At 48.2% G+C, this 24377-nt stretch overlaps 1 protein-coding gene across 7 annotated transcripts in view; it reads right to left on the bottom strand.

Annotated features, from left to right (window-relative positions):
- Window positions 1–518: 518 nt before the first annotated feature.
- LOC118087583 (myelin-associated glycoprotein) overlaps window positions 519–24377 on the bottom strand; it is a 69551-nt gene continuing 45692 nt past the window's right edge. For 6 of the 7 annotated variants that reach the window (XM_035120360.2, XM_035120361.2, XM_035120362.2 and 3 more), the window contains 8 exons: window positions 20609–20977; window positions 18484–18780; window positions 17231–17488; window positions 14739–14999; window positions 13501–13788; window positions 12323–12419; window positions 9010–9109; window positions 519–3802 (listed from right to left, as the gene is read on the bottom strand). In XM_035120360.2, coding sequence (XP_034976251.1) covers window positions 3662–3802; window positions 9010–9109; window positions 12323–12419; window positions 13501–13788; window positions 14739–14999; window positions 17231–17488; window positions 18484–18780; window positions 20609–20977 — 1811 coding nt within the window. In that variant the 3' untranslated portion in view covers window positions 519–3661. Of the gene's footprint in view, window positions 3907–9009; window positions 9110–12322; window positions 12420–13500; window positions 13789–14738; window positions 15000–17230; window positions 17489–18483; window positions 18781–20608; window positions 20978–24377 lie in introns of all 7 variants that reach the window. The other variant, XM_035120365.2, reaches the window with a different exon arrangement.

Here is a 24377-nt window from a genome sequence, read left to right as displayed (position 1 = left end):
ACCTAACTATCTAACCCCTATTTACAACCAAGCTAAAATTGCTCATATGGGAAACTGACAAAGTTGACTGGTATATAACTAAAGGGTGACTTGAAATTAACACACACACACACACACACACACACACACACACACACACACACACAGAGTTCCCCCCAAAGTGTGCCTGCTGCTTATGATCACATAAGGGCGTGCTTCGCAAGCAGAAGGTTCCAGGTTCAAATCTTGACATCTCCAGGCAGGGCTCAGAATGTCCCTTGTTTGAAATCCTGGACAGCTTTGTTAGGGGGCCACATGGTCATAGTGTCACTCAGTATAAGGAATATTTTCATGTTGTAGGCTGCAGTCCTACAAAGAGACTTGCTACTAGACCCTATTAACAAGGGAGTAACTCCTATTTAGGTCAGCGGTATTTACTTCTGACACAATGTGTATATGCTCATCTTTAGATCATGTTATTAGATTCCAGTTTCATATCTTCCCCACCCTCCCCTTTCTAATAAAAAGCCCCCCACCCCCCAAAAGTATATTTGCAATAAATAGAACATACCATAATCATTCCTGGAAGGTTAGAGATTAATGCTGTTAGGAGAGTGGGATCTGGTAGGAAGCATTAGCTGGGTTACAAAGCTAGGAGGAAAACAAGTTTCTTTCATCTGAGTGTATCTCTGGTTTACATCAGCTTTGCTTTAAATACCATCACTAATAAGCAACCTATATTGGATGGTGCTTATGCTACCAGAAATCAGGAATCACAGCTCCCCCCCCCCAAACACTAATTTGCCTGCGGTGGAAAGTCATTTCATTGGAACAGGCGGTGAGGGAATCCGCCTTAGCTGTGTTTCATGAATTCCCAGCTTCTTTTGTGATTTGATAGTAATCTGATCAGCAAAATACAGTATGTTTTTGTACAGTACAAACATAGGATATCTGTATGCTGGAAACAGGAGACTGGGGGCAGAGCCTTGATCTTAAAGCTAAACATTTCTGTGTAGGACATGGACATGGAGCAATAAGAGGTGCAACGGAATCTTTTCTTGGAGTATGGGAGATGGAAATCACTTGAAAAACTTCAGGAGCAGGGCCACTGAAGAGCGTGGCGACGCTACTTGCTCTCGCTGCTGTATGCGCAAGAAGAGGCCCCCCATTCATAGAGCTACAGATATGCACGTTATGTTAGCAACTGGTTAGCTATCGGACAATTCAAAACCAAGGCCCTTGGTTCTTGATGACACGTAGGGTTCAGGTTAGGCGATTGATCAAGGTAGCAGGTTCAGTGGAAATGATGATTTCAGGTGATTTCAATGGGCTAAGACAGGGTGTGGAAGCTGCGCCTCGTCTCCAAATGTTGGCAGACTCCAGCTCCCATCAGCCAGAGCCAATGTGGCCAAGGGTAAGGGATAATGGGATCTGTAGTTCGGAAATTTCCTCTGGGCCACACTGTCCCCATTCCTGGGCTAAGACATGCCTAACTCTGCAAGGGATCGGGCTGCAGAAGCAGATTTGGCCCCAGTCGCCAACCCCAAGATTTCAAAGATAACTTATCAGCACCTCACCTATTACAGAACTGGCTCACAAATTGTGAGTTGCATTTTAAAAAAGAAATAATATTTGCTGAATTATTTTTATTCATCTTCTGGCTTATGAGAGGCTCTATTTCTCCCAAAGCCACACTCGAGAAACAGTTTCATTAGGACAAACCAAAATATTACAAACTCATGAGGGAGCTTTCAAGCCCTCCCAAATTCTTCATAATCTGATGAAGAGCTCTGAACAACTCTAAAGCTTGTTCATGATGAGCCTGCAGCATTTTGGTTATTCTTAATAACAGTATTATTACCATACTGGGTTTTTTTTTGGGGGGGGGTCGTCTTTCTTTTAACTGACTAACACAGCTAACTACAATGTCTGCTTCTCCTATTAACCAAAAGAAAATTTGCTAAATAGCAGGGTTTTGAACGTGAAGTCACATAAACACCAGGAGGTCGCGATATACAGCTAGCATTGTTGATTGGGTTGAAGAGTCTCTTCTCTCATGTCTTCCAATGCAATCAAAGGCAGCCGGCTTGTTGTTGGCGCTAACATGCTCAAGATCGGGACACCGTTTTATAGAGAGAAGGGTTTTTGCCCAGCATACCCGCCTTCTGAACAGGCTGCAATTCAGAGACTGAGCTTCAGTGCCACAGCCCACAAAGACAGATGGCAGCAGAACTAGGCAGATGCTGTTGCTCTGTATTCAGCCATACATACTCATTAGTGAAACATAATGTGTTTTCACAAGAGACACAAGCGATGCTTGGAATGTACCTTAGTGCAGCACAGAAAAGCAGAATTGACATTCTTGTCAATTGACCTTCTGCTTTACAGGTGAGAGACATGTGAAAAGGATGTTAAGCATCACTGGGGGAAACACTTTGCATGTGCATTAGCCAATTATGTCAATGGCAGTCAGACACACAGCACTGCCTCTCTTTCTGATCCTGGATGTTAAAAACCAAGGCTGCAAGGGTGGAAAGGAACTGCTGGCCAGCACGTGTTTAAATAAGAGCCCCTCCATAAGTCATTTTGGTTGTGTGCTTGTGAGGATTGTGCTCAGGATGGTACACACGACCTTGCTTTCGATGCTGTTTGCACCTGCAAACGTTTTGGGGCGGACACACACTGCTATGTTTCCAATCGGTGCACGCCCTGTAACTTCCAGTTGAAACGCTGCAACTTTTTATACCCTAACCATTCTGGGCTTTGTTCATGACATCGTTCTGCTTTCGTTGGGCTGTAGTGTAAGAGTGTCCTGCTCCAGGTGTCAATAATGCGGTGGCATTTGGGAAACATCACAGAACAACTAATAAACAAGCAGAATGGCATATGGACGGTCTGGTATCAATCCGCCACTAATGCACTATTATTGCATCAAGGATATGTTGCACAATCACACCCGCCAAAAAACAAACAAACAAAAAACAAAAAAAACCAAAGGAAAATATCAGTCGGGAGGGGTCCTAAGGGAGACTTCCGTGTTCTTTTAACTAAGAGCTCGGTGCTTTCTAAAAGCGGGCTCTGGAATGTGAAATGGGCATTTTGGAGCTATGCGTCAGACCCACAGCAGGTGTTCATCAGCCCTGGTTGTGCCAGAGCGAGACCCACGTGCCCCCCTGGAGGGGATCTGGTCCACTTGCTGTGGATACGGAAAGGTGACCCACCTTCTTGGATCTGTGCATACATAAGATCGCTTAGCTATTTCAGATTTGTTAATCTCAGAACTGACCCAGAATTGTTTCCCAGTTCTGGATTAGAATCACCAGCCTGCCGCAAACCATCCATGCATGTTACAAAAGTGGAACAAAGTAATTCCCGCACCCCACAATTTCGTAACCACCCTGATTGGGTGGCAAAAAAGAGGAAAGAATTAAAAACAAACCAACTAGTGGACAGACTAATCTGCATTAGATTGATCTTCAGTATGCACTCTGGAGAGGGGAAGGAAGGAAGGGGGCCCAGGGAGATACAGATGAGCATTAAGACATCAAAACCAATTGGTAGGGTCTTCTCAAGACTAGGAAGCCAAAGCCGAGAGGCGTGGCCAGGCGTTTCATTAGACTACAATAGTTCCAATGGGTGGCGGTCCATGGGAGCTGCCTGCCGTGGTGGTTGGGGAAAGGCCTCACTTGACTCGGATCTCGGCGTACTCAGCCAGCTCCTCTGTCAGGGTGTAGCTGTCCTTCGTGGATAGTTTGGTGAAGTCTATGTTGGCGTAGTCAATGCCCAGGTCCTTGTTCAAGAGCCGTTTGTCGCAGCGCCCATACTGCAGGAGCGGGAGAGAGAAGACCAGGTTGAAGGCTCCCCCCAGATCACACCTCGGATTTGCGGAACTCACCGCTGCAGGGGCTTAAATCCTGAAGACTCGCTCTTTGGAAGACAACACAAACACATTTGTTCTCTTACGGCAAGGATGGGGAACCTGTGGCTCTTCAGATATTCCTGGACTCTGACTCCCATAAACTCCAAGCAACTAAACAGCTAAACCCCTGTGTTGCAAACAAATATCAGTAATATCCATGGCAACACGATGACCAAGTACAGTAACACAATGTCAAATGTCAACTCTTTATGAAATCTATACAGAACATAAAACGAAATGTCTTCTAAGCCTCTGAAAGTCTCTGAAGACAATCCAAGTCTTTGAAGGGAGAAGATTCTTATTTGGTGCAAACAAGCTTTCAGAAGACAACTGAAGGTGGCCCTGTTTAGGGAAGTTTTTAATGTTTGATGCTGTACTGTTTTTAATATTTGGTTGGAAGCCGCCCAGAGTGGCTGGGGAAACCCAGCCAGATGGGCGGGGTATAAATAATAAATTATTATTATTATTATATTATAAAGACTTATAAGACTTCTGTTTATTTGGTTCTCTGTTTTGAAGAGAATTCATTAAGAGTTCATATTTCGAGACTTTCGGAGATTTATAAGATTTCTGTTTACTTGGTTATGAAGAGAGTTCATATTTCATTTCGTTTTATGTTCTGTATAGATTTCATAATATTTGACATTGTATTACTGTACTTGGTCATCGTGTTGCCTTGGATATTATTGATACTCCCATCAACTCCAGGCAGTGTGGCCCAATAGTCAGGAAATGGTGGGAGGTGTAATGCAGCAACATCCCGAGGATCCACTGGTCCGTCAGGTAAATAGACCAACGGCTTGGTTCAGTATATGTTTTTGGTTTCGACCAACCCATTTACCTAAGCAGTATTTTAAGCTACAAGGGTCGATGGAGGTGCTGCAGATCAAGTCTATCTGGAACCCCAACCATATGACGTGGAAACCAAAGGGCTGCAGTTACTCAGTGGTGCCCAAATACACTCTGCACCTGTTCAGAGGCACTCTGTTCCTGTTTCTTATGAACTTCTTATGTTTCAGGATCGGGCCCTTCCGTTGAAAACAGGTATCCCAGGCGGACATATTGTCTTCACCACAAGTTTACATGTCACAGAAGCAAGCAAGGACAGGGAATGGCCTAACAGCGCCTGGGAAGGACAGACACTGGGGGGGAGCCATTGCAGAGGGACACTCAGGAAACACACAGCTTTGACACAAACGATCAAAGCGACATTAAAAGCGGCTGGAGGACTTCCCACGATGCATGCACACATGTGGAAGCTGTTCGTGCAGGATAGGCCAAGGCAGAGGGCCGTTTTCAAATCAGAAAGACACTTTTTTGAGAGAAACTAGACATGGAATCACTGACTTTTTAAAGAGGCAGGCATGGGACCCGCCAATCCAGATCAGGACTGCAATAGGGCCAAGGGTTAAAGTGTCAGTTTGCATTTCTTAGTACAGAAAGTATTGATCTGATGTGTAGAGATTTTTCCTATTCTAATTGATTCAAGAGGGTTCTGGAAGCTTCTCTGTGTGAAAGAAACAAGCCGAAGGTTCATGATACAGTCATACCTCATGTTACGTCCGCTTCAGGTTGCATGTTTTCATCTTGCATCCCGTGGCAACCCGAAAGTACTGGAATGGGTTACTTCCGGGTTTCACCGCTTGTGCATGCGCAGAAGCGCTAAAATGCGCTTTGCACATGTGCAGAAGCACCAAATTGCACCGCGCGCCTGCGCAGACACGGCATTTCGGGTTGCAGGCTTTTCGCATTACAGGCGGGGCTCTGGAATGGCTCCCGTCCGTAACACGAGGTACCACTGTATTTGGGTTTTTCCGTCAGAGAAGCTGAGTACAGCTGACTTAAACTGGTTCTGTTATCTCTTTCTGTCAAGGTCATGCTGGCTATAAAAGTAAGGCCAGAGGGAGCCTTACTTACTTCAGTAGCAGTAAAGCTCTGCTGGATGAAATACAATAGCCTCTGGTCTATTTTTTTTTTAATCCTGCAACGTGTTTAAGTTTTACTCTGCTAACCATACGTTAGAGTACTGCTCTGGATCAATATTGAGTAGAATTTCAACGACATAAAGACCCCCTTCCAGCAAAGATCTGACCTAGATTAGGCCACAACATGCACATATCCTCCCACATTTCTCTGATGAAAACAGGGATGTCCTATTCAATAATAATACTAATTCTCTACCCATCTGACTGGGCTGCCCCAGCCACTCTGGGCAGCTTCCAACATACAGTACTGACGCAAACAGATGCGCATAGGAAATGCAAGACATAAAAGCGATGTAAGCGCCATGCACCTGAAAGCACCCTCTGTTAGAACAGACACCAGAATTGACTGACATCAACCCTGCCTTGTCTGATCTGATCAGAAACTGCAGCTGCCTGCTGGCGGCAGCATTGACCAGGACCACCTCCATCCTCTCCCCACCCCCCACCTCCCGCTCAGACCAAACCAGGATAATTCTGTTTTCTAAGGCCCGGATTCCATATACACAAAAAAGGACGGTGTTATGCACATGGATGGAGAGGTCCATACTTACCTGCCCAGGTCAGTGGCTCTCCAGGGAGCAGATCTCCTTATTAGAAAAGGAACAGCAGTCACTAGTGGAAGGCTAACCCTAGAATCAGCCCTGCCATGAGGCAAGGTGAGATAGCTGGGTTTGGGGCCCCATCTTGGGAGACAGGCAGATCTGAGCCATGGGGCACAGTTCGGGGATGTTCACACCCTTCATTTGAAGTGCTGTGATACCACCTTAAACATCCATGGCTGCCCCCTCCCAAAGGATTCTGGTAGCTGTAGTTTGTTAAAGGTGCTGAGAGTCGTCAGGAGACCCTCTATTCCCCCTCCTAGAACTCCCAAAGGATTCTGGGAGCTGTAGTTTGTTAAGGGTGCTGAGAGTCGTCAGGAGACCCTCTATTCCCCCTCCTAGAACTCCCAAAGGATTCTGGGAGCTGTAGTTTGTTAAGGGTGCTGAGAGTCGTCAGGAGACCCTCTATTCCCCTCCTAGGACTACAGCTCCTAGAGTGGCCTAACAAGCAATCCCTCTTCCCAGGGATAGTCAGTAGAGCATGAGGTTCAAAATCTTAGGGCCACACTGGGCAAAAGAGTTGTGCATTGCAAGGGGTTGGACTGGATGGTCCTTGTGGTCCCTTCCAACCCTACGATTCTCTGATTCCAGTCTGGGCAGGCTCCCACCTGTCTGTTTTGATTTAAAATAGATTGCCTCCATTTTTACAAGCTGAGTTGCTTCGTGTTGACTCACAGTCCCTCCCCAGGTTCCTCCTTTCCCCCATTTTATTGAAAAATGGCAGGATTCTGCTGTAGGAAATAGCCTGCTCTCGCTCTCACATGAATAACTCAAAACGTGTTACAAGTTAAAAAGAGGATGTTTGCTCATTTTTGCTTCTGCATGCTGCTATGGTTCCCCACCGCCAATCTTTTCTGGCAATCCGAACGAGGCTCTTTCCTAAACTGTTCTTTTTCTCCTTCCAAACACCCATTGCCAGACCACAAGGGAGGGACGTGGGAAGGAGAAACATTCACATTTTTCTCCCTTCGCTTAATGTCTCTCTGCATGGTCAGTTCTCGCAGTGGCTAACCAGATGTTCAAGGGATGGTGTCTCATTGACAGAAGGGATGGCTCAGTCAGTAGAGCATGGGGCTCTTAATCTCAGGGTTGTGGGCTTGAGCCCCGCTTTGGGCAAAATATTGCTGCATTGCAGGGGGTTGGGCTAGATGACCCTCGTGGTCCCTTCCAGCTCTACAATTCTATGAAAAAGGAAAGCCCACAAGCCGGGCGAGAGCACAGCAGCACTTTCCCCACCTGAGATGCCCAGCAGAGGCATACTGCTTCCAAAAGGGGACATGGGGCACCCCCATCGCCCTCCCTCTTACCGTGTTTCCCCTTTTTTAATACGTAGTCAGAGAGTAAGCCATGGCAGCATTTTTTAGCATTAGTGAAACATAAGACACCCCCCGAAAATAAGGCATACCTCCATGCCGTGTAGAACGAGACCGTCGAGCGCCCCAGCCAGCCAGCGGGACCCAGCCAGCCAGAGGGGCCTGGAACCGGCTGCTGCAGCAGCAGCAAGCGCCTGGAGCGCCCGCGCCAGCAGCCTGGCCTCTCTTTTTTTTGCCTGCCCGAGGCAGCCTGCCGCCCCGCCACCGGAACCGGCGGCTGCAGAGCAGAGCGCTCCGCAGCGCCGGGCAGAGCGCAGCGGCTTGGCCTCTTTTTTTTTCCTTTTTTGCCTGCCGCCCCGCCACCGAAACTGGCAGCTGCAGAGCGGAGCGCTCCGCAGCGCCGAGCGCTCAGAACGCCCTGCAGCGCCAGGCGGAGCGCAGTGGCCTGGCCTCTTTAATCTTTTTTTTTGCCGGCCGCCCCGCCACAGGAACCGGCGGCTGCAGAGCGCTCCGCAGCGCCGGGCAGAGCGCAGCGGCTTGGCCTCTTTTTTTTTCTTTTTTGCCTGCCGCCCCGCCACCGAAACGGGCAGCTGCAGAGCGGAGCGCTCCGCAGTGCCGAGCGCTCGGAACGCCCTGCAGCGCCAGGCGGAGCACAGCGGCATGGCCTCTTTAATTTTTTTTTTTTTTTGCCGGCTGCCCCGCCACCGGAACCGGCGGCTGCAGAGCGGAGCGCTCCGCAGCGCCGAGCGCTCGGAACGCCCTGCAGCGCCGGGCGGAGCGCAGCGGTCTGGCCTCTTTTTTTTTCTTTTTTGCCTGCCGCCCCGCCACCGGAACCGGCAGCTGCACAGCAGAGCGCTCCGCAGCGCCGATCGCTCGGAGCACCCTGCAGCGCTGGAGGGAGCGGAGCGGCCTGGCCTCTTCTTCTTCCTTTTTTTTGCCTGCCACCTCGCCACCGGAACCGGCAGCTGCAGAGCGGAGCGCCCAGCAGCACCAGGCGGAGCACTGAGCCAGCAGCCTGCTGCCTTGGTGCTTGGAACCGGCTGCTGCAGCAGCACCGCACAGAGCGCCCAGCAGCACCCCGAGCCAGCTGCCTGGCCCCTCCGAGGAGGCCTTAAGGTACAAGACATCCCCTGAAAATAAGACACCGTGGGGTTTTTTGAGTAAAAAAAAGAATAAGATGGTGTCTTAAAAAGGGGGAAACACGGTATCAGTACCTCTGATTTCTCCAGATGGCCAGGAGTCCTGTAGTCTCCGCTGTAGGCGACAGGAGGGTTTTCTGTTTGCATGAAACTCGAACTTTCATTCATACTTTTCCTGGGAATAATAATAAAATAAGGAAGTGACAAAGATGTATAACGTTAAACTCTGTCCATGTTTCCAACCAACACCTCCATTTTGGGGCAACTCAGTCAGATGGGCAGCATATAAATAAATAAATAAAATAAATAAATAAATAAATAAATAAATAAAATAATTATGGCACCAGGCTATAAAATGTAAATCAGTCAGAATCCCAAATGGCTTCTTTCATTAGCATGATGAGTTTCAGATTTGCAATCACAGCTGATGAGTGATTAGTAAACAATTCATTAATTAACCAATGGATTATCTGACAGCTTTGATAAGTGCACTTCCATATTCAAGGCCTGATAGCTATTTTGGCAATCATCTCCAGCCAGGATAAACGATCCAATCTTTCTACTATTTGCAAATCCTCAATTATCTTCTGTTCGTCAGTATTTCTTTAATAATCTTGTCCTCAGCGGGTGATGGGCAGGAAATTCAAGTTTTGGGTTTTGTTTTGTTTTCAAAATTGTATTATTCGCTGATTGCAGTGGGACTGAAATAATTTTGAATCCAATTACTTGCATTTAATTGGATTGTGGACTGGGTTCTAAAATTCCACTAAGGGTATAATAAGAGTGCTAATTTGTTTCTTGGATTATATTGTTTGTTGGGAAGCCACAGAGACTCTCAGTATCTTCTTGGCCGCACTGCAAATGAAACAGGGGACATCCAGTTTAGGAACACAGAAAGCTCCCATATACTGATTCATACTTATCTAGCCCAGAATCAGCAGTCTCCAGCATTTCCAGCATTTCAGGGTCTGGAGTCTCTCCCAGCCCTAGTTGGTGATGAAGGGATGTGGGTGGCGCTGTGGTCTAAACCACTGAGCCTCTTGGGCTTGCCAATCAGAAGGTTCGCAGTTCAAACCCCTGCCACGGAGTGAGCTCCCATTGTTCTGTCTCAGCTCCTGCCAACCTAGCAGTTCGAAAGCACACCAGTGCAAGTAGATAAATAGGTACCACTGTGGCGGGAAGGTAAACGGTGTTTCCATGCTCTCTGGTTTCTGTCATGGTATTCCGTTGTGCCAGAAGCAGCTTAGTCCTGCTGGCCACATAACCCGGAAAGCTTTCTGTGGACAAATGCCGGTTCCCTCAGTCTGAAAGCAAGATGAGCATTGCAACCCCATAGACGCCTTTGACTGGACTTAACCGTACAGGGGTCCTTTACCTTTACCTTTTAGATGCAGAGAATAGAACCTGAGACTTTCTGCATGCAAAGGATGTGCTCTATCACTGAGCCATGGTTTAGGGAAAGTTTACATAGGTATATCCCTCACCTTGGGGCTCAGTTCAGATAACACACCAGGCTATGGTTAAAGAAGCTTAACGACGGTTTAACATGATGTCTGACTTGGCAAGCCCTAGTTGTGTTAGCATACTGGAGTTTGCACGCAACAGCAGAAGTTAATGAAATGAATCCTTGCTTGGAGCACAACTTGAATTGGAAGGTATTAAGGCTGGGACTTAGTATACCATAAGGAAGTTTATTTTTTATTAAGGAAAGTACCTATTTGATAGGTAAGAGTTCTCTAGTCCTAGATAACTAACTAGGTGGAGAAACAGAGAAGTCTTTCTTGCCACTTTGTTCTCGGAAGATGCATCCAAGGGGACCTCGACTAATGAAGGTCCAGAGAAAAATTGTGAGAGAATTGGAAAGAGGGAGTGCTTGTTAGGCCACTCTGGGAACTGTAGTTCTAGGAGGGTATGAGAGGGTTTCCTGGTGACTCTCAGCACCCTGAGAGGATGCAATTTAACACACATCCCTTTGACTTCAGTGGGCAGGTCAGCACAGAGATCAAAGGGACGGAGACAGTTTAGGAATCTGGAGGTTTCACACTCTATGTGCCTTAACCCCAGGCAGACCCTTCTGAGCACCTCAAGCATGGGGGTGGCCTCTGTGAGAACAGGGCGCTGGACTAGCTGGGCCATTGGCCTGATTCAGGAAGGCTGTGCTTACGTTTTTATGTGTTTTAATGGAAGTTGGGTGGCAAAGGTGAATGTGTGAAACAGTGACATGCCGCTCAATACATGAACTTCCTTCAGTGGAAGGTCTTGCAGGAGCAAACCACAAGTCATGCGAGACCTTTGCCTGCAGTTTTTGAGCTGTGATGGTGGTTTCACACATCCCAGGACATCTGCAGAGACTGTAGTCATGGGCTCAGAGATCATGTGAAGCCACTGTTTGCACAAACCGTGAATAGAGAGAACCTACCCTGTTTTGTAGGGATGCAGTGGCGCTGTGGTCTAAACCACAGAGCCTAGGGCTTGCCGATCGGAAGGTCGGTGGCTCGAATCCCTGTGATGGGATGAGCTCCCATTGCTCAGTCCCAGCTCCTGCCAACCTAGCAGTTCGAAAGCACGTCAAGTCCAAGTAGATAAATAGGTACTGCTCTGGCCGGAAGGTAAACGGCGTTTCTGTGTGCTGCTCTGGTTCGCCAGAAAGTGGCTTAGTCTGGCCACATGACCCGGAAGCTGTACGCCGGTTCCCTCGGCCAATAAAGCGAGATGAGCGGCGCAACCCCAGAGTCGGTCTTGACTGGACCTAACGGTCAGGGGTCCCTTTACCTTTACCTTTACCCTGTCTTGTCAGAGCTGAAGGCTCAGCGAAAGCTGCCTGCAGCAGTGAAACTTACTGATTCACAGCAGGGCCAGGCCTGTCAGCACCCTGGATAGAGCTCTGTAGCCAATGCTGGCTGGAGCATTCTCACTTGTGGAAGAGGAGTCACAGTCTCTGTGGGATTCAGAGGCCTTCGGAGGCCTTATGGAAGGGCCATCACTCAGTGGTGGAGCATTTAGATGCTCAGTCCACAGTATCTCCCAGGACAGAGGAGAAGACTCCTTATCTGAAACCCTAGAGAGTCCCTCCCAGTCAGATTAGACAATACTGAGCAAGATGGACACAATATAAAGCAGATTCCTATGTTCCTATGCTCAAACGGTCATTGGCCGATTTTGCAGCCACTGGCTCCAGGAGCACAGCTGCAGTGAGTGAGCAAGGGAGTGTGTTTTCTTGAGTTTGGTGCAAAACAGGGGAAACAAGGCCCTGGTTCTGATGATGTTTTCCCAGATTTGAATTTGGGTCTGGATTTCTTACAGGAAGAAAACAGGGTGATATGAAGGATGGAGGACTTGAGTTCACGCCCCCCCCCCACCCCCAAACAAAAAACCCCCAAAAACTTACTTTTTCCTGGTCTGGCTGACATAACACACAACTGCTATGAGGATGGCAAAGGCTACCACCGCTCCAACAGGCCCCACTTTTGCCCACATCAGACTATCTGGAAAAATAAACAAAGGAGAAAGAATTGGCAAGATAGTCCCAGTGCTCTGGTCTCAGCAGAGCAGGGGCAAATGCAGCCCTCCAGGCCTCTATAGCTGGCCCTTAGGATTAATCCCCCCACCCAACCCACCACAGGCTATACAGTACATCTTCCTCAGCCATCACCTGCCTCCATGGCTATGCCCCTCCCTGGCCCTGCTTTGCCCCCTTCTGCTTGGCTGAAATGTGTGGAACCTGCGGGACATTATTGCAGACAAGCCAACAATTCATGTTTCGTTGGATAGACACATGGAGGGGCTGAGGCCCACAGAGCTTCCCTGGAAAATTGGCTAGATAACTCTGTGAGATCCCTTCCTTTGTCTGCCTTGACCGGAATATGAAATGCTACATACCGGTACTTCCTGCCTACCTGGGCGCATCTCTCTTCTTTCACCATGCCTTCAAGCTGCCACACATGCATACCTGAGCTCTGCAGCTCAGGCACCATTTTTGAACTTACGTTTTGTACTTTTGCAACTTTAGATACCAGTTATAAACCTGCCTTCATTTTGCTACTGCAATTGCTGCTTCAAGACGTAGATTGTGTAAGTAAATACCACTTTTGCTTTTTCACAAAAGCTATGTGGAATGATAGAACTGTAGTGTTGCAAGGGACCACCAGGCCGTTCCAGGCCAACCCCCGGCAATGCAGGAATCTTTTGCCCAACGTTGGGCTTGAACCCACAACCATGAGATGAAGAGTCTCATGCTGAGTCATCCAGCAGCTAGAAGTGTGCGATTGTTGTTTTTAAGGGGGTGAAAAGGCCTAATATGAGGGAAAATCCAGTCTGCCTTAAAGCATCCTGGATTATTGTTTCTAGAAGGTCAAATCAACCTTGTCTTTGCTTCCAAGTTTAAGCTGCAAAGGATGGTATTCTGCTGATCTCAATCATGTGAGCAAGGAAGGACAATGACTAAACAATAAGTCCTCTCCTGGTGTCTAAATCCATTCCCACAGTGCCACCCCTGGATAAGACTCTGATGAGCCTCGTGAGAGCTGCAGGGACCAAGGTGGGGCAGTTGCCTGGAAGGGCCCTCACTGGAGTGGTGGAACTGCAGCTGTTGGTTCCTGGTGCCGTAGAAGTTCCTGGCTGAGCAGACGATGTAAAGCTGGGAGTCCACCTCCCTCTGCAAGGTCAGGATGCTGGTGACAATGTAGCCGGTCTTCTGCGAGTACACAAACTCCCGGTCGGTCTCGTTCACTGTCACGTTGCGCGTGGGGAGCTCAAAGGTGATCACAGCCTCCGGGTTGGATTTGGCTGCACAGATGCACTTCACGGTGTCCCGGGCGGCTGTGCACTTGGAGTCCGAAAGGATAAGGGGAGCAACTGCAGAGAGAGAGAGAGAGAGAGAGAGAGAGAGAGAGAGAGAGAGTGAGAATGCTTCTTCACACAGTGCATTGTTAATCTCTGGAACTCACTCCTGCAGGACACAGCGATTGCCACACAATTGGATGGCTTTAAAAGAGAACAGGAAGAGAAGGCTATCAATAGTTACTAATTATGATGGCTAAGCTCTGCCTTCACTGTAGGAAGCAGCAATGCTTCTGAATACCAGTTGCTGGAAACTGCAAGAGGGAGGAGTGCTCTTGTGCTGGGGTCCTGCTTACAGGCTTCCCACAGGAATCTGGTTGGCCACTGTGAGAACAGGGTGCTGAACTAGATGGGCCAATGGCTTGGCCCAGCAGACACTTCTTATGTTAAATTCTTGTGAAAGAAGTGGAGGTGCAACAGCAGATTAGTCCAGTTGTTTTGCTGGACTGCACATTTCTCTTTTCGGTGGGCGGGTGAGGGCCCACAAGCAAAAGCCTGTGTCAGAACACGAGGGGCTGTCCTATGGTGGCACAGACATGCTTTGGTAATGGGCCAGCTGCAATGACTACTACCTGCAGTCAAGTTTCAAGAGTCAAGAGATTGCAGAGTCTCCAACTAAGGCATCGGACAGGGAACTAGACCAGCACCAAGGCTCTGAAGCTGCTACTAGAGACTGGGAGACCTCCGAGCCAGAGGCTGACAGATGTGAGCCCCCAGAAGAACTCGGCCAGAGCTGCTGACATCAGACCAGAATATGGTAGTGACCCTACAGCTAGGCAGAATGAGGCAGCTGAGGCTTGGGGGGGTGGGGTAGCGTGGGGCAGGAGAGTGGAATGAATAATCCTGCTTGCATGAGCAGAAGTCCACTGAGCAAATGAGGTGTCACAGTTGGATACCACCCAAAACACATTTACAGTATGTCCCACCCGCACCCCAGTTTCTGGGGGCCCCAGGCAAGTGCTCACATTCAACGGTGAGGTTGAAGGCGGTGCTGCGTTGGCCAAACTGGTTCTCTGCCGTGCACCAGTATTCCCCGTCGTCCTCATGCGTCACAGACTCAAACTCCAGGGCCACTTGGTTCTGGTAGACGCCCATGGCCATGGGCTTCTTGTCCTTGAAGATGGTGATCATGGGCTCAGGGTTGCTCTGCGAGCTGCACAGGATGGTGACCGGCTCTCCCTCGGCGGCCACCACAGAGGCGTTCACCACGGGCTTCCAAGGGGCATCTGGGAGGGGGAAACAACCAAAAGCCATCTTTTCCACCAAAGGGACACACTAAACTCAGAACGTCTTTGGCAGGTTACTTGTTGAACCTTTCCTTCAAAGTCAGGAGTGGGGAGGATGAGAGGATATGCCATAATCAGCAAGTGACAAGGTCTAGCACAGGCATCCCCAAACTTCGGCCCTCCAGATGTTTTGGACTACAATTCCCATCATGCCTGACCACTGGTCCTGTTAGCTAGGGATCATGGGAGTTGTAGGCCAAAACATCTGGAGGGCCAAAGTTTGGGGGTGCCTGGTCTAGCACGTGCTTGGGGGTGTTCCCAGGCCACACTAGGCTTCAAATTTAATACCCCGAATCCTACAGTGCAGTGGAGGGCCAATGACAGCACCCTCACCGTTCTGGATTTTGTAGTGCAGCAGAACTAATGCATTTATGTATTTCTCCAAAAAGTTTAGGAGAGCGACCGTGCAATTCGTTGACCCCGTTGACAATGTTCAAGGAAAGTGATTGGTCAGTCACAAAAGCAACTTGCTATGTGGGCAAGTTGTCCCAAATATTTTCAAAAGGCTGAAACGAAACCAAACTGGATCTTGACACTTGATTGCTGAAGAGCAGGTTCTGACAAGTGTCCAGTCTCTTCCATGGGAAGTAGCCCTGGCCACCAATTGGGGTGGCTTTAAAAGGGGCAAAAACCATGGCAGATATCTCCAGAATCAAGCCTGGGTTTCACCTTTTCTCTTTCTATCTCTTTTCCTTCCAGTGTGGTGTTCTGTACATAGTATGCTTAGTGTTAAGGTTTAGACTTATTAAAAGTTATTGTAAGTTTAAGTTAAGTCTGCTGCAACTGGATTTCTTATGGACTGTGCCAATCCTGAATGTATTGGATTTGTGACCATTATGCTCAGTTGCCTTCAGTAGCAGTAAAGCTCTGCTGGATGGAATACAATTGCCTCTGGTCTATTTCTCTGGGAGTCCCGCAACGTGTTTAAGTTGTTACTCTGCTAACTATACGTTGGAATCTGCTCTGGAACAATATTGAGTAGAATTCCATGACAGGATAAGCCTCTTGATGGCTTCTAGTCATGATGGTTGTGTTGGGGCCATGTGCTGGTACAGTCATACCTCGGTTTAAATTCGCTTCGGTTTGAGTACTTTCAGTGGACCCGTCTGGAACTTTCCATTAATCCACTTTCCATTACTTTCAATGGGAAAGTTCGCTTTAGGTTAAGTACGCTTCAGGTTAAGTACGGACTTCCAGAACCAATTACACTCATACTTCAGCTTAAGTACGCTTCAGGTTAAGTACTCCGCGGACCGTCTGGCACGGATTAATCCACTTTCCATTACTTTCAATGGGAAAGTTCGCTTCAGGTTAAGTATGCTTCAGGTTAAGTACTCCGCGGACCGTCTGGCACAGATTAATCCACTTTCCATTACTTTCAATGGGAAAGTTCGCTTCAGGTTAAGTAGAGACTTCCGGAACCAATTGTGTACTTAAACTGAGGTACCACTGTAATCAGCTTTGCTGAAATCATTTGTAGGCCACCTTTTGCTACTTGGCTGATTGATTGATGAATCGCTTTGCACGAAAGATCACTGAGTGATTGGTAGGGAAGATAGCATTGTTAATAACATTAATTAGTTTTATTAAAGGGTTTTGGGCCCACAAGTAAAATTAATATGGAATTTAATAGTGTAGCTGCTCACATGCTCACAAAAAGGGGGGGGAATCACTACAAACAGGGAAGGAGTGGTCAACAAAAAATTTGGAAGGTAGCAACAATATTATAATGTTACGGAACTGATTAGCGTGAGAAAAGGTGGGCAGGAAGAATTCTTTAAAATGGAAACCACTGGTGGAATTTATGAAGTATAAATTTAATGTATATAATATGGACAAATTTAGTAGTTTTTCTACATAGTAAAAATATTAAATATTAAGTATATTAAAACTATAATGTATTTACCATAAATATTTTGCTATTTTATAAAATTATTATATTTAGCTATATACATGGTGTGTATGTGTTCTGAAAACCCCCAATAAACTGCTTTTTCTTCATTGTTGAGAAGTGGTATAGGAGCATTCAGAATAAATAAAAGGCTTGAGGTCCAGATGCCTGAAAGCGAGCATCTCATTTCCTGCTCCAAAGTTTAGGGTTACATTGCAATGCAGGCTCCCCTCCCCCCCCTCCCCGAATTGGCTTCAGGGCTTCAGGACTGGCTACTTACACAGCACAGCCAAGGCCAGGGAATGGTTGTCCTTGCCATAAATGTTCTCAGCCGCGCAAGTATAGATGCCGTCCTGCAGGTGGGTGATGTTGTCTAGATGGAGCGTGAGGCTTCCCGCCATGTCCTCGTGGAGAATTTCATCTTCTCGGAGCCACGAGATCAAGGCCATGGGGCTGCTGTCCACGGAGCACACCAGCACCACTTGCGAGCCCTGAATGACCTCCACGGAGGAGTTCGCCTGTAGAACGCGGGGTGGGTCTGCGGAGGCAAGCCAAAAAAAGATCAGCCTCATGGAGGTGCTCTGGTTTCCCAGTGCCGTAACCATGGCTATCCGCACCATGCATTTAAAGCACAATACTTCCCCCAAAGATTCATGGGAACGGTAGTTTTCCCATCCCTGAATGGCAATTCCCAGCACCCTGCGTGAACTACAGTTCCCAGGATTATCTGGGGGAAGTCATGTACTTTCAATCTACGGTGTGGGTCTACCAAGGTTTGTTTATGGGCTTCGAAAGACATTAAAGAGTCCCAGTGTAGAAGCAACCCAACAGGCCCTCCTTCATTGTACAACATGGGGACTTGATGTTCATTGAGCAAACATCCCTGGTTCCAGAGGTCCTCCAGCGCCAAAATGTGGCAAGAGCCCGTGTGTTGTAGCGGTTATAGTGCTGACTAGGGCCTAGGAGACCCGGGTTCAACACGCCCCCCCCTCGCTGCCTCCCCAAAGCCCACTGGGTGACCTTGGGCCAGCCAGTATCTCACAGCGTAGCCTACCTCACAGGGCCAGCCAAAACTTTTTTGTGCCTGAAGCAAAGCACAAAATGGTGTCTCCGCCCCCATGCTAGGGAAGAACGGGTGAGTGAAGATCTACATCAGGAACAAAAGCGGAATGAAGATCTACATTGGAAACAAGGGTGGGTGGAGACCAGCATCACCTCCTCTTCGCCAAGAAGCCATTGCGGAGGCGTCGTTGCGCAGCAGATCCAGCCTCCAAGGAGTGCCAACAAAAGAGATCACTGTTTAGCACAGCAGTGGTAGCAACAGCGGGCAATGCGTTCCTCGAAGGCCGGATCTGCTGCCCCTGTGGATGCTGCCGCCTGAGGCAGTCGTTTCACCTTGCCTCATGCGTGGGCCGGCCCTGGTTGCTGTGAGGATAAAAAGAAGAGGCAGCAAAGCCTGTTCTCCACCTTGAGACATAGGGAGATGAACGTATCAAGTCACAAAGTGACAGACGCTTAGGAACCCCGACTCACATTTGACATCCAAGGTAGTAAACCCATCAAACTCAAAAGTGGTGTTGGAGTAGGTGACTTTGCAGCCCAGCTCGTGCCCGTGGTTCTCGCGCGACGGCATGAATTTGAGCAGGGAGACCAGGGACCAGGTGCCGCCTTCCTCCTCCACTTGCGCATAGACTGAGTGCTCGACCAGGTTCTCGTGGTTCATCCACGTGATGATGGGCTTCATGTCGGGGCAGTTATCTGGCACCACACAGCGCAGCTCCACCTCGGTCCCCTCCACCACTTCTGGGGGGCTCACAATGGTGGGTTTGTCTGGGGGGGGGTTGAAAAGAGACACCAATGGGAAATGATGTACAGTGAAGTGAAAAGGATGTTTAAAAAAACATTTGTAAAAAAACAAAACAAAACAGAAGCCTTTCTCTTGGGAATTATAGCGATAGAACTACCTAAATTGTATAGAAATTTATTTATGTATGCGACTACAGCGGCAAGAAGGGGAGAAGGGGACGACAGAGGACGAGATGGTTGGACAGTGTTCTCGAAGCTACCAACATGAGTTTGACCAAACTGCGGGAGGCAGTGGAAAACAGGAGTGCCTGGCATGCTCTGGTCCATGGGGTCACGAAGAGTCGGACATGACTAAACTACAAAACAACAAAACAACAGCGACAAGAATGTTACTTGCCCAAAAATGGGAAGAAGAAGAAGTCCCAGAAAAGGAAGAGTGAATACAAAAACTTCTGGAATATGCAGAAATGGCGAAACTTACCGAAAGTGTAAGAAATCGACAAACATTTTATAAAATAATAGAAATGGTTTATTGAATAATTACAGATAAATTGTAAATGGATAAAAACACTGGCAGGATTATTGTTATAACCTGCAGCTGTATAAGAGTATATATTTGAAGAAGATAAGTAAATGAGTAAGTTAAGTTCATTTGGATATGCAGAAGATATTAAAAATAAATTTTAGGAACCGCAGAAAGAGGGAGAAGGAAGTCAAGTTTTAAAATGTCAAAGTGATTGTAAAATCAGTGAAATGTATATATCTGAAAAGTATAGGTAAATAAAATTTTAAAAAAGAAAAGAGACACCAACAGTGGAGGCTGGTCTGCCAGGGCGGATGGGGCACTGCCCCGCCAGCCTCAGCCTTGATTCCTCTGAGCCTTTCTGCTTACAACCTGTCTAGGGGGTGGCGCTGCCTGACAGGCTCCTCCTCCCGCATCTCAGTGCTCCCCCTGAAGAAATCAGAGGGGATGCACACTGTCAGGGACTGGACAGAGGAGGAATGGTGGAGACAGCCTCCCCATCCTCACCCTTCCAGGTAGGAGGAAGAGGAAGACAGTCTAGATTTACAACAGGAGTTTGAGGGAGGTCACAGCTCAGAGACAGATGAGGAGAAAAGTTGGGAAATCATGGGACAGCCAGAACAACACCCAGCTGACACATTGTCATTAGAAAGCATCCCAGAGCCTCCATCTCACGGAACCCAGCGAGCCTTTTAGAAGTAGGAGAGCAAAGAGCTTGAAGACAGAGGGCAGGTCGCAGCACCCATAGAAGTGATGAATGAGGAAGTGGGAGAGGCGGAGGGTGGAGATTCACTTGGGACAATGCCATTATCCAAGAGGCTGGGTTCTATAGCCTCTCTCTGTAAAGACTAAAATGAAAAATGACAGTAAGAAACTTTTCCATGTCTTTATACTTTCCTGGGCAACCAGCCGGGGGCTGCTGACGGCATCCTGACACACACCAATCTAGTGTCTAGGCAGATATTTTCAGGTCTGCGCTCTATGGAGCAGTTGCAGCCACAGGGGACCGCTCCTCCTCCACCGGTTTATGTACCTTCCCCTGATGGGCTGTGTGCATGCAGCCGGAGACTATGCCTGCATGACAACTTCCCTTGCTCCTCCCATTTCACTCCCCTCCTTGTTCTGGGAGACAGTGGTGTAGGAGAGGAGGGGGAAGCACCTGGCCCTTCACTTGCCTGACTTGCCTCTCACTGGGCTGGTTCAGAGGCAAGTCAGCACACACAAGAAGCGCAGTCTGGCAGAGATGTAAAGACTTTGTTCAATAAAACAGCGCACAAAGGCCCCTCCCCCAGAAAAAGGGAATTAGAGCAGGCCTGGCTTGGTACTCACTGATGATCTCCAGGTTGCAGTGCTCAGGGTACGTGTACTGATTGTATCCTCCCAAGTCTCCACGGAAGTAGTATTTGCCGGTGAGCTCGGGGCTGAGGCGGGAGATTTGCAGCGTGCAGTTGCGGAAGTTCAGCTCTCCCAGCAGGCGGGTGCGCCCCAAGTAGCTCTCGTGGACAATGTTGGTGCGGGACTTGTAGACCACAGGCGGGTAGTTCTTGGGGTAAGGGCTGTTGAAGTACCAGATGCCATGCACGGCTGACGGGCGCAGCTCGTCGGGGTAGCTAAAGCGGCAAGGGATGACAACGCAGGTGCCCTCGAAGGCCGCCATGTGCTCAGGCATCCAGGCACTCCATGGACCAGCCAGGACCCCTGTGCGAGAGAGACGCAGAGGAAGTCATGAAGAGAAGGCTGCCTCTCTCATCTTCTGCTTTGTACATCTTTCAGGAATGTTCCCTTGCGCATCCTGCTTTCAAGGCTGAACCGCTGCTGCTGCTGCTGCAGCAGCACCGTAAGGCTCTATCCATACCTATAGCAGCCTTGTTTCCACTTGCTTATATATACGTACATAGCATTTAGGAAGCTTCTCTAGACCAAGGCCACATTCACACCATACATTTAAAGCAGTGCCATATCACTCTGAACAGTTGCAGCTTCCCTCAAAGGATTCTGGGAGCTGTAGTTTGTTAAAGGTGCTGAAAGTTGTTGGGAGTCTCCTGTTCCCATCGCAGAGCGACAAGTTTCCAGAGTTTCTTTGAAGAGGGATTGACTGGGAATGGCAGCTTTTGGTGGGTAATAGGGGGTCTCTTAAGAACTCTCAGCAACCATAACAAACTACAGCTCCCAGAATTATTTGGGGGAAGCCAGGAGTGTTTAAAGTGGTAGCATAACACTTTAAATATATGGTGTGAGCGTGGCTTAAATCGAGCCACTGGCCTATCTCAGGGATGGGGAAGTTGTGGCCCAGAAGGCTACAAACTCCATTCGTCCGGATCACTGGCCATCCTGGCTGGGAATGATGGGAGGCAGAGTCCAGCAACTACTGGAAAGCTGCAGGTTCCCCATCCCTGCTCTGTCTATCTTAGGACTGTCTACACCAGCGTCCCCCAACCTGGTGCCCTCCTGGTGTTTGGGACAAGAGGTCCCATAATCTCCAATGGCTGACTGTTATGGCTGGGCTTGCTAAGAGTCCAAAACACCTGGAAAGTGGCAGGTTCGGAAAGTCTGTTCTATATGAATGGACAGAGGTGCTCCAGGGTTTTGGAGAAGAGCCTTCCCCAGCCCTATCCAGAGATGATGGGGATTGAACCTGCATGCAAATCATATCTCCTATTGGGCCCCCAAAAAGGCTTCCTTTAATTTTTATATGACTTGAAGAGAAAACAGGATTTCTCTGTTTGGAAGCAGAATCTACAGGCAAAGGAAGGCAATTTTCTATCACTTGAAGAGGAGCTTTACTTCTTGAGGCAAATGCTCAATCACTTCAGCTGATTCTCTCTTCTTTTACCTATAACACCACCTAAAATTAATCTCCAGCGTTGCTAATATAAAGACTGCTATGTTTCTCTCTTCTCTCTCTCTCTCTTTCTCTTTCTCTCTCTCTCTCTGCCTCTCTGCCTAGCATGTTTTGCTTAATGCTGGGGACAGGTCTAGGTAACAGTTTCCAAAAATGAGGGTTCAGGCATTGCTCCCTTGTCCCAGAATTATAGGTAAAACCTACAATTTGTAGCAGCACCTAAGGAAGACTAAGGGCACCTCCAGACTGTGGCTATTTTGCAGGTGGGATTCGGTTGCATACCGGCAAAGTTAGGCTGCGCAACGGAAGTGTATTTGGCACTCCTGCGCAACAAATCCGCTTCTGTAAAAAAAAATCGAACTTTTTGCGGTAAGGAAAGTGCCAGGGAAATGCACTGGAAAGTGTGGGAAAGCAATCGCTTGACACGACGTCTTATAACCTGCCCACAAACAAAACGAATGCTCAAATAAGCAAGCCAACATTGCATAACCTCCCCACAAACTTTGTGCAAAGAAATCAGGATGAATAAACAAATTGCAGTGGCAGCTGGCGGTGTGCGATGACACTGCTCACCTAACCTCCTGACAAGTGAATCTCTGTACTTATCAGTAGGGAGAGGGGAGAGGCAGTGAGGAGATCAGCATGATGCAAGCACACTGGTAGGAGTTCTGCATTGGCTCCACCGGTGCTTGCGCACTGCACTGACTTCCCCACCGCCTCTCTCTCCAAGTAAACAGCAGTGACTCAGTTGCTGGGAGGTCAGGTAAGCGCCAGCAGCCCAGTACAATGTCCGCTACTGACAGACTGCTTGGAAGCAGCTGTATCCAAACAAGCTGGCTACCTTCATTTTGAGACTGATCTAGTAGGTACAGGCCTTATGGTAGGGTTGCCATACATCTGGAATTTTCCAGATATAGCTGGGATTCGGCCACCAGAAACAGTGTCTGGGTAGAAATCGCTAAAAATGTCCAGGAAAATCCAGACGTATGGCAACCCATGTCGGAAATGTAGATTTTGGTGAATTTCCTTAAAAATAGCTCAAGAACTTTGGCCAAAACTAGAAAAAGCCCAAAGACTTTGCAAACAAACAAACAAAACAAAAACAAAACAAAACAAAAAACAAAAACAAACAAACCTCCACAACTTTTGTGTCTGGATTTTCACTTTTTGAAATATGGCAACCCTACAATGTCTAGGCTATTTTGGGGGAAATCATTTTTATTTCCCTCCCTCTTCCCTCCTGCTTCCATCCAGTCCAATGAAGAGTTTTGGAGAACTTGAAACCCTGTGCTTGTTACTGTGTGATGTTTTGACTGGTCCTATAAAGGCATTCAATGCCCAACTGTGGGAATTTTGGTTTCCTTCCCCCCCCCTTTACCCAGATCAACACAGCTTCCTTTGCTTTTCATAGCAAACGAGGCTATGGGTAATGGCCAAAAGAACAAAAAAAGGTGAAAATTAATTCCATCACTCGACAGAGATCGGTCTGCATCTACCGACACAATGTTGGAATGAGGGGGAGAAAAGGAAAGTGCCCATAAGGAAACCAACAAGCACCCTGCTGGCTTTCTTCCAGCTCAGCCAAATAACACAGCTGCTCCTCAGTAGACTTCTAAAACGGGTAGCTGAGGGGGCTGTCACATAAGGTAGGTGAGCCAGGACCTTCAATCACTATACACAATCTGGAGCAGGCCTGCACTGCTTATGATCCAGTCTCTGTTATGATCTCAGGGTTGAATGAGGGCAGGGATTCAGAGGGAGAGAGAAGAAGCCCTGGATGCTCATACTAACTTAGTAGCATGGGCACACGAGGAGCTCAAAATATGAGCACCTATTCAGCCCAAGGAGATTGGTTTGCCCCACCTCTGACCTCCACACAGAAGCCCTAGTGGGACCACAGTCTCCTCCTGCTTCATCAGAGCCAATGCCTGTTAAAGCAGGCTGGGGATTTTTTTAACTGAGGCGGCTCCTCTGGCTGAAGGCAGACCCAGCTACTTCGGACACTGAGGTCCACCTCTGAGGGTCTTCTGGCGGTTCCCTCACTGCGAGATGTGAGGTTACAGGGAACCAGACAGAGGGGCTTCTCGGTAGTGGTGCCCGCCCTGTGGAATTCCCTCCCATCAGATGTCAAGGAAATAAACTACTACTGTATCTGACTTTTAGAAGACATCTGTATGATGTTTTACTGTGTTTTTAATGTTCTGTTGGGAGCCGCCCAGAGTGGCTGGGGAAACTCAGCCAGATGGGCGGGGTATA

The sequence above is a fragment of the Zootoca vivipara genome, chromosome 6 (assembly GCF_963506605.1).
Source record: "Zootoca vivipara chromosome 6, rZooViv1.1, whole genome shotgun sequence".
Taxonomy (NCBI): Eukaryota; Metazoa; Chordata; class Lepidosauria; order Squamata; family Lacertidae; genus Zootoca; species Zootoca vivipara.
The sequence above is the reverse complement of the archived record's forward strand: the minus strand, read 5'-3'. Positions and strand labels throughout refer to the sequence as shown.